The 10927-nt window shown below is 37.6% G+C and overlaps 1 protein-coding gene across 1 annotated transcript; it reads left to right on the forward strand.

Annotated features, from left to right (window-relative positions):
• Positions 1 to 25: 25 nt before the first annotated feature.
• On the forward strand, positions 26 to 8490 carry LOC103708772 (FAD/NAD(P)-binding oxidoreductase). Its single transcript, XM_088722878.2, has 13 exons — positions 26 to 1139; positions 2210 to 2255; positions 2571 to 2646; positions 3143 to 3202; positions 3762 to 3812; positions 5184 to 5238; positions 5402 to 5472; positions 5562 to 5613; positions 6070 to 6147; positions 7090 to 7179; positions 7296 to 7409; positions 7804 to 7872; positions 8222 to 8490. Exons 1-13 carry the CDS (start codon positions 972 to 974, stop codon positions 8276 to 8278), a joined length of 987 nt encoding a protein of 328 aa, XP_088579004.1. The 5' UTR covers positions 26 to 971; the 3' UTR covers positions 8279 to 8490.
• Positions 8491 to 10927: the final 2437 nt, after the last annotated feature.

The following is a 10927-nucleotide window of genomic DNA, read 5'->3' on the forward strand; positions in this document are numbered from 1 at the left end:
CCCTTGTTCTACATTCCATCAGCTTCGTGTCATGGTATGATCCTTGCTCCCAAATGATCTTTTCCTATTTCAGATTGTGTTCAAGTAGGAATATAGGGTACATGGTCTTCAGATTGTCGCTGCATCCCTGCTCTGGAACTGACAGGTTGTGAGCATTTTTTCGGCAATTGGTCGAATTTAGGGGTTCAGAAACCATTCCGTCCACTCTTTGCTGTAACCTGATGATTCAACAACTTCTTAATTCCAAAGGGCATGCTAAATGCTGATATAATAAGCAGGTTAGCTGCAAGATTTGTTGCAATTAAGCTTTGCCAGCAGTCCTGATCAGATACAGTGGAATTATAAAAGTAACTGATCAGATAATTTTATCCTGGAATTACGCCCCTAAAAGACAAGGCTGTTTGGTTAATTTTATTTCAATGTTAATTATATCAGTATCGCATATTATAAAAGCTCACTTGTAGTCCTTATAACGAGAAATACTAGTGTTATGCATGTGGTTATTCCTGGAATAACAAAGGAATTGATGCATTCTTATAGTATTCCTTCTTCGATCCCGAATAAGATTCAAAAACATCAAGCAGATTTCTGTTCAGATTTCTCTTCTATGTTGATTGAGTCTGACGGAGGGCGTCGATGAACCCCACAACTCATCTTGCTGCGCCTCCGGGGGAAGACCGCAGCTTCACATGCAAAGATCGGATGTTGGAAGAAAAACAGCAAAGCATAATATCCCACACATAAAATAGTGACACGCAGGCATAATCCAAAGCGCACGTACGTGGGTCCCACAGTGTCGATGAACAGGTGCCGCGACAGGCACGCGCCACGGCGCCAGCCAAGAAGTTCGGGAGATCTGTTATTTGTTCGCTATTTTACTTGTACTCACTCACGCCGCCCCCTCCCCTCCTTTTTCTCTCTTGCGCAGCGGTGGAAGTCTCTGGTTTTCTTTCTCGGCGGCGGCGGCGGTGATGGCGCATCTACTGAGAAGACTATCGAGGGTTAGTGCTCTCGGACTCGGGAATGCGTTGAAAGAGGAGCCCAACTGGAAATCCAGCGGCCGCCGGCTTCCCTTCGGGGCGGCCGCGGCCATCTCCAGCGGCATCGCCGTCTACTGTTTCTGCTCTTCTCCCACCGTGGTAAATTTCTTGCTGCAGGAATCTCATCTGGGTTTTTATAAAAGATCGGCCTTTGATAAAAAACTGTCCTTCACAGATATTTCTCACGGGCAATTTTCTCTTCTTGAATTCCTCGTCATATCATTGGATCACTCCTGTTTTCATCTATTTCTTTTACTTTTTACATGTTGTCGCTTTTGTTTCTTCTTGTTGAGTTTCCCATGGCCGAAAATTTTCCTCTTTTCGATGGGAATTTGGGGTATCAAGAATGGAGGATTCTTTATTAGGTTTTTTTATCGTTCCTCATGTAATTCAAAATTGACTCGTTTTCTCCTGTTCGAATCTGTGATGAAGTTTGTGATGGGATGCAGATATCGTTGGTCTTGGTGTCTCTTTTAGTTTTCTTGTGGCGTAAGACTTTTGTGTTATTGTTATAAAAGGATGGTATGGCATGTCTTCAAAATAGAAAGTTAAAATCTTGGAAACTCACGATTTAAAATTTAGACGGTACAGATGATAGCAGATCGAGAAGAGTTTCCAAGATAGTTGGAAAACTTAATTGTTTGACAAATGATAATTAAATTTGCTTGATGGATATATTTTTTACTGACAAGTCATTTTTTTTTCTTTCTTTTTGTATTTTTCCTGCACCAGACTCATGGACATCTGCAAATATTATTCTCATCCAATGTCCATGCAACACTGCCATCCTGTCCTTATTGTCTTTATATGTTGTTGGATGTAAATTCATTTTAAATTTAATGGCTTCAGTTTGCCTCTCTAGTCTTCCTATATATATTTTGCATCTCTACAAGTGGGGGTAGCATGAGTAAGTTCTTATGGAAATTAGATTTTGTTCATATTTTAAGCACATGCACACCCTGCTTCAACCAGTATTTATATTGCCATATGCTCACAATTTGATTTACTTTTACATGTCTTCGTATATTGAATTCTTCGTGCCCTGCAGTTTTTTTGCACAGTTGATGCTGCAGTTTCTGATACTCTTTCTAGAGTGCTGTTAGATTATAATTCATATTGTTATCTGTTACGAATTACATATGCAATGATTTTATTGTTTAATTTTGCAGCAGGCCCAGCTTGAACCGAAAAGCGAAGACCCTGCTGGCAAAGTTGGTGAGCTCCAACTTCCATTTTTCTTATTAACAGAAATCTGAACAGTCTGAATCTGAACATCTCTCCTATAAGTGAACACTTTTCCTATGATCATCTGGACTCAGTTTTTTGAAATAAAAAATTGAAAGAAGAAGTGGTGTTTGAACTGTTTTCGTCTGCATGTGTGATAAATCCAAAAAACGCTGGGGACAAAGCCAAATAGGATCGTCTTTCAGGACCAATTTTGGCTCGACAACATTGAATATAATATATGAGTAAGGCTAACCCTATTGATCTACAAATGGTTGGAATTTTTTTTTTTTTTTTCATTTTCAGCACTTGACCCAGAAAAATGGTTGGAATTTAAGCTGCAAGAGACTGCAAGGGTCAGCCACAACACTCAGTTATTCAGGTATTACTATTTGATGCTTTTTACTTATTCCTGTTTTTATCATTCAGGATGGCCGTGGAGGGTTTTAGTACTTGGTTTGTGATCCTTATAATTTTTTTCAAAATGTTTTTTTCTTGGCAAGTTTGTGTCGTGATCATGAAAGTTCCTGAGGCCTTAGCTGTATGGCCTGTCATCATAATTCTTCAAATTTCAATTTTGAAAATAGACACTTGAGTTGGATTAATTTGTGATCTCATTTTTGAGTTCCACATTCTTATGATATAGCCAGTAGTTTTTGCACATGCATGGGATGTGTTTGTCCAGAATTTTTCTTTTCAGCTCATATAGCTGGAATGTGGACTAGCAAACATGTCTCAGAATGATTTTGCTGTGTGTTCGTCCCCAAATTGTGAGGGAATGCACATGATTTTCTCCATATCAGTAGTCTTATTTGCTTGAATCTCACATTGATTACTAGGCAAGGAATAATTGGAGTACTTTTGCTAAAAACTTACAGGTTCTCATTTGATCCTGCTGCCAAGTTGGGGCTTGATATTGCTTCATGTATTCTTACAAGGTATTATCATGCTTATCAAGTTCGTTTTTTCATACCTGAATGATTATTAGGTGTATCTTGAGAATTTTACAGAAGTGATCTATATCTCTCTTAGTGGCCGCTACTAATTAAATTGGTTTAGTTGAATGAGACAATACATTGTATTACACACTTGGTGATCCATGAATATTGAGGTAGCTTCCAGAGATCAAGGAAACATACTAGTGAACTATTAATACATGAAGAGGGAGGTGTGTATTTATTTAAAGATGAACTTTAAAGAAAGGGAGACTGGTGAGATCAAGGAGCAGGTGCTAGTGAGATTGTTTACTGTTTGCTTTTATTTGTCGTGAAACCTTTTTCTATGTATGTTTTTAATGTATAATGCATGCATATGTCTGTGTCGTGAAACCTTTTTCTATGTATGTTTCTATGTATAATGCAGCATATGTCTGTTCTCATTCATCCCAAGTTTTATATGAGTAAATAATTTAATGAAGTAAGATGACTTTAACATCTTTGATTTTAATATTTTTAATGTGTACTTGCTGACTTTCTTCAATAACCATGCTAATTGCAGGGCGCCGATTGCAGAGGAATCAGAAGGGAGAAGAAAATATGTTATTCGCCCGTAAGCCTTTATATTAGACCATATTCATGCTTGCTCATCCATTGTAAATTATGATGGTATTCACAAGATGCGGTTGTATAATCAACTTGGGTCATGGCATCAGTATCTGTGTGGTTTCAAAGCCTTTGGGCAGATATTGTCTTTGGATAAATGTAATTTATATTTTGTTATTTTTCTCTTTCTTATGCTCCGAATTACAAAAAGATAGGAATGAAACATGACATTCTTGACTAGGAACATGTACATGTGTAGAATATGGGGCTTTACCAGGTTGAGCTTGTTAATGTGTAGTTCTAGGTTCTCATAACAAAATTTAGTGAATGTTAGTATTCTCATTATCACATCCTGAAGATCAGATTAAAATGGGGCATGGTCTGGATTTTAGTGAATGTTAAGTTACCTGGACCTGCCAGTCTCACTTTTTAGTTTTTACCTAAGCATATTGACTTAGGAGTGTGTGTGTGTGTATGTGTGTTTGGTACAAGATTACACAGTCTGAATTTTTAGTGTTTGAGGTTTCATGTGCCTAATTAAAATGATTCAAAACAAAACAGTTATATATATACAGCTACACCTATAGAATTGGAGCATAGCATAGTGGTGTATTTAAACTGGTTGCTAAAAAATGTGGCTTAACCACTGGGAGGGATTTGTCAGGCATTTACCGATATCCTACCTTGTATTACATCAATAAAGAAACTGATATTTTTGAAATGCCAAACATAAAGTTCTTGTTGTCCTTTTTCTTAGTTTCGGTGGAGATTTAGCTGTCTGCCCTGTTGTTTGGCTCATCAAATATATAACTAATTTTGTCTAGCTCCAGTAAGTTTTTGTCAAACTTTGCTCCACAATCTGATCAAGACAATCAATGTTGATCCAAGTGATTATCCTTAAAGAAAGGAGTTCTGGGCCCTCTTCTATTTATTTATATATCTTTCTTTGAAGACGAGAAAAGGTTTATTTGTCAACTAATAGAGTTGAAGTGTTGCTGTTTCTGTTTGAATTGTATCTGAGAGCAGCATCCTTAAGATGCGTATTAAGGGGGAAACACTTTAAGAAACGTGCTTTAGAGGCCATAGCTTTTAGTGTGGTCCATAAATTTAAGTAGGGATCTCTTGGACTAAATCAGTCCTTGTCCTATTAATGTCTAGTATCTGAGTGCCCTTTCTTTTCCAGTCTGACTACAACAGTACAACCCATCAGTCTGGCTACAACAGTACAACCCATCATCCATTAAAAAGCTTCACTTTCTTTGAGATATTGAAGGGCTGTAATATGCATTTAGGTTTTATGAGAATCTATATCTCCTATAATGGTTGTGAAATGTTACATGTATATATTTGTTAAGCCACCTGATTGTTTTTTTTTCAGGTATACGCCTATATCAGACCCAGATTCAAAAGGCTATTTTGATCTTTTAATTAAGGTGTGACGGCACAAGTCTATGATGTTGGTTATGCCAAATTTTTAGCCGTTTGTTGTCTTTTTCCTTCATTTAAATTTTAAACTATTACTTTTTTAACTATGAAATTGTCGAATTGTCTTTCTATGACCATTCTTGGGGTTTGTTGTCATGTTTCTTTATGCAGGTTTATCCTGATGGGAAGATGAGCCAGCATCTCGCAAGTTTAAAGCCAGGTGATGTTGTTGAAGTCAAAGGGTAAGTTGTCAGATGAATTATGAAAACTATTCTTACATCAGGAGTTGTTCTTTTTTTATTTTTGCTGAACACTTACTTTTGACTGCCAGGCCAATTGAAAAGCTCAGATATAGCCCAAATATGAAGAAGAAAATTGGCATGGTAAATAATAAGTGATGATTGCTGGAACCTATGCTAGATTATTTTATAGTTCTATGTGCAATTGCGAGCTCTCCTCATGCTGTAAGAAAATATTTTCACTTGTGCTAAATATGATATCCAACTTCTCCTTTTCAAATTGATTATTGTATGGAAAGAATTTTTCCTCATACCATAATAATATTTGCTCTAATCATTTAAGATGCTCATGACTTCCTTTTAACTATGCCACTTAAGTATAATTATGACGAGATGCTTGAGGAATTGCACAATGCAAAAGAAGGTGGACCTGCTAACATACTACTTCATACCCCTCATTGGGCAAGCAACTTCATACTCTTGATTGAGCTGGGACACTTTTTAAATGCTAGCTTTGCCTGGATATAGGGTGATGCACCACATAGCAATCATTGCTTCAAAGATTTAAGTAATAAAGATTATAGTGTACTGGTTTCTCAGATTGCAGGAGGCACAGGTATCACACCAATGCTGCAGGTTATCAAGGCTATTCTGAAGAATCCTGATGACAACACTCAGGTATGCTTGATTATCTTGGCTAGAATTATGAGACTCCCACCTGTTGTTTATGTGAGCTGTTTTCATCATTGGTTCAACCACTTCTGCGCATGTTTCTACCTTTCTTCCTTTTTCCTCTCTTAATATGAAGCCAAAACTGTATATTAAAAGCCTTCCATGCCATTTTTTTAAGCCATAATTTATTCTTATAGGAAGATGATTTTGAAATGGTGTTCTTGGACTGGTGATGATAATGACAGCATGATTTCTGGTAGGACAGTTCCTATATAATCAAAATTAACAGATAAATTACTAAGACATCTGAAATTATATAATTAACTGTGCGGATATTGTAGATAAGTGCATCAAATGCTGAAAGATTCTTTCATAATCTCTGTTGAGATGACACTGTTTAGCTGCTTTCTGGCACTGAGCCCCTACTCTTTTCTGAATCAGTTTGTGCCGCACTAATATTTTGCTAAATATTGGTTGCCAGTAAAATCTGTTTTTAGCCTTTTAAAATTCCAGTTCAAGCCCTCCTCCAAAGTTTCTATGATGAGCCTCAATGCTAGTCAGCTTGCTTGCCTTTTCTTTAACTCAAAACTGGTACCAATCACAATAATATGGATGTAACTTTGCACCTAATCTAACATTAACATTCTACTATGGGAAGTGAACAATGTGAAACATTACCAATATGATAATCTAAATGTATATGGTAACCCCTTCTTCATTCAGATATCATTGCTCTGCGCTAACATTTCATTGGATGATATTTTGCTAAAAAATGACACTCTGCTAACCATCCACTGCCCTTTTCCTTTACTCAAAACTGGCACTAATCGCAATAATATGAATGTATCATTGCAACAAGTCTGACATTAATGTTCCATGTGAAATGGACAATGCGATACTTTACCAATATGATATCTAAATCTGTATGGTGACCCCTTGCTCATTCAGGTATCATTGCTGTATGCTAACATATCACCAGATGATATTTTGTTAAAAAGGGAGCTTGACAGACTCTCTGTTAGCTATCCAAATTTTAAGGTAGCTTCTATGAGACTCGTTCTTTTAGTAGAAAGACCCAAAATTGGGGTTCTTGAATCAATTATAAACAAACTCAATTTCTTTCTTTCTTTCTTGGTTTTTCTTTTTAACAACAGGTATTTTATACTGTGGACAAGCCATCTAGTAACTGGATTGGAGGTGCTGGGTATATATCAAAGGACATGATTGCGAAAGGCTTGCCTGGTCCTGCAGAAGACAGTCTTATACTTGTGAGTTGTCATAAATGTATTACATTCTGTATGCACCAACATATTAAAGAATTCAGAAACTTTGCTGCTTGAAGCGGTTAAATGAATGCCCTGTATCTTTTCAAGCAGTTCCGCATTTCTGATATCATAAGTTCAATATATTTGCTTGCATGAAAATGATTTCATGGACATAACTGAGAGAAACGAGGTGATAATCATGAAACTCATAATTAAGGAGTGGTGGGCAAAGGTACTTAATCAAGACAAATCTGGAAAAGTGTAATCTTATTAAAGAATTAACCTAGTGAATAACAATAATTAATAAGTGCCCTCGACTGTTTGTATCTTTCAAAGACGTTAATTTTACTTAACCAAATTAGCTGTATTGATGACATGCATTTTTGGATTTATACAGGTCTGTGGTCCCCCAGGAATGATGAAACACATATCTGGAGACAAGGCAAAAGACAGATCACAAGGCGAGGTATGGAGCATCCATTGTGTTTGTTGATCTTTTCTTATTTTTGACCTGGGATAACAAATGTGAGAATTTGAAAGTACTAAAACAGAGGGAAACTAGAAGCAAACCACTTTTTTTTAACTCTTTTAAGCTTGAGAGATACTGTCATTCACTAAACTAAAACAAGTACATATGTGCATGCTATCAGCTATGAAATTGCTCTTGCAACCTGCTTGAAGAGCAGAAAAAGACCTCATTCTATATAATACGAAATATGATTGAAATGCTGCTTGCGTTGTATGAGCTTCACCATTCTTAGCTGCAATCATTGTATTTAGTTCCAGTGTTCTAAATCTTTCGTGTTGATTTGCAGCTAACTGGTCTACTCAAGGAAGTTGGGTACACAGAACAGATGGTATACAAATTTTGAGAGGATTAAAGAATGCAAGGCTGATGACCTTGGCTAGAGAAAATACAATACTTGAGCTTTTTATAACCTCTGTTGTAGGAGGCAAGATGCAAGATGCGGCATTTCAGCCCATCAAATAAAATTTCAGGTGCATTAAGTTGAAACTATGTGTCAACATACACCATAAATTCAGTTTCAGATCAGTCAACTCTCTGGAGCTTTGAATTGCTTTACCAGCTGTTGGAACCTGAGCGCTTCTTGCTTTGCGTGATGCTTTGACTGATGGCTTCGTGTATGTATACTAATGCAACCATAATTGTTGGGTAAATATGTACAATCTGTGTTCCATTGCAAAGCGAGTCCAAGACCCAATGGTACCGGGAGGGCTCTAAATGTGCTCGCTCCCTGCCTCGTCAACAAGATTAAGGGAAGTCCTTGCCCCTGACAAGGATTTTCCTGCAAAAAATCTGCTGGGATTACAGAACACCGTGCCTAGTTCTGTGCTATGAAAGTTGATGCGCTACTGATTAGTGTTATTTTTGATGGGCTACTGATTAGTTCTATGCTATAAAAGTTGATACAATTCATTATATGACAATATTCTGTTTCAGATGAATTTATCACATCTATTGCAGTTCTGAGGATCTGTTGCTAAAGAACTAAAGTGATGGTTGATCTGCCATCAACAGGACACAAGTCTTCTCTATAGTCAAACAAATCCATGTTCGGGGTTGCATGTTTATAGTCTCTAAGCTGTGACAGTATATGCAGTTGCCGAAGAATAACTTGCATCCATAAATGTAGAAATAATATTTGTAGAAATAGGAGGGCTCTGGATTCGCTTATTAACATTCATCAAGTATGGATGCTTTTCATTTAATTGTGAGTATGACGGAGAGCAACAAGAAGCGAGAAATCTTTGCGAAGCTCCAAAGAGAATCCGAGTTCTAGAGGATTTCGTATCTGATCTTGATAACCTGGCACAAACCCCACAACCCTCAACTAGGCCGGCGGATCCAAAGCTTGAACAGGCTGATCGAGCGGCTCCATCTCAACACGACCAAGGCTAGTAAGTACTCCATGAGAGTAAAACAAAAGAGCTTGGTCAGGGTGGTATGGAGTTCCACGACTTAGAAGCTGATTCAGCTAGTAAGAATGGGTACTACTTCATATCAGATCAGTGACTCTTGATGACCAGTGAGATTGCAACGCAATGGTCTCTATTATCCCTCCAAGCCACCATTATGCATGAAGTTGCGCAGTTTTCTTGCACTAGTTCATTGTGGAAGTTTACTCCAATTCTCTGCATGAACTTGGAGAATGCTATCAATAGATACCTCTATGTAAATGTTATTTTGTGGCAACATCGTCATATCATGTGCATGCTACATCCATGATAGTTGGGATTGATCATTTTTGGGCTGCGTTAAATGAAAGATAAGAAAACTAAAATATGTACCTTTTAACTTGAAATGATGGACGATATTTAAACGAGTGTAGTATAGTTATGTTTATATTCCAGAGAAAAATTATTGGAGCTCGGGGCTCTGAAAATCAGGTTAGGAATTTTGGGTCGTTTATTGGATGAGTCACAATATTCTGAAATATTATGCTAGATTTTGAATAAAATCTAAAGCTTTCTCTGTAGTATCATAGATTATTGGATTGTATAGGATCCAATTTTCATTGTTATCATGGTAAAGGTCACAAGGTTTTCTGAATAGTATCCTACGGTTTGCCTGCATATAATTAGAAAGGTCCACATCCCGGTTACTTTATTACCCAATATAAGCTCTCTTATAAATTTTTTTCTAACCTTTTTTTTGTCTGTCCCGTCAAATTGAGTTAGTTTGGGACAATTTATCAATATCAAATAGGCCAAGCAGAGTGCAGGTGAGTCAATACGGTTCAGTTGGTCCATGATGCAATGCTGATACTAAGCTAAACATTGACCATGACCATATCTCGGCATTGCAATGTGTTCCTCTCCTCTGCACCATGTCCCTGTGCTACTTGAGACCGTCACATTCTCCATCTAGCTACATCTTGTAACAACTCAAGAACCAAGCAGGGTCGGCTCAACTCTTAAGCAACTGAGACGGTCGCCTAAGATCCCGGCCCAAAGAAAGCCCACCGCAGGAAAGGCCTTAAAGATAAAATAGAAAGAAAAAAAGCTTTTCTATGAGTTCATGTTAGACTGGCTCACTGCAGAAAAAGCCTCAGAGACAAAACGGCCTTAGGCCCCTAAATACATAAGGCCGCTCCTGAGACCAAGCATCTCCTCCAACTCAGGAAAGCCATCAAGAGCTAGTGTGGCGCGAACATGTCTACTTACATATAGCATATGCTGGTAATCCTGGATACTGATGCAATTCAAAAGGAGGGGAAGAAAAAAGAGTTCTAGAAAACAGCTTGTTATCACCCAACAACAAGGATTGCATCTTAATAAAATTCCTTTAGGCACCGGTGTCTATCTGATTCCTGAGAGAGAGAGAGAGAGAGAGTGGGCGAGCTTGTTATCACATTTTAGAACTTGGAACCATCAGCAATGCGATGCTAGTGTACTTACTACCGACAGCAGCAACGGTAGTGCAATGTTTCCATGTCTATGACAAATTGACAATATGGTCTATCCTTCGACGATAGGATCCAGTGTATCGGCAAGAGGGA

Source organism: Phoenix dactylifera, chromosome 5 (assembly GCF_051530095.1).
Source record: "Phoenix dactylifera cultivar Ajwa chromosome 5, Ajwa_hap1_PhDact_Kaust_v1.1, whole genome shotgun sequence".
Classification (NCBI taxonomy): domain Eukaryota; kingdom Viridiplantae; phylum Streptophyta; class Magnoliopsida; order Arecales; family Arecaceae; genus Phoenix; species Phoenix dactylifera.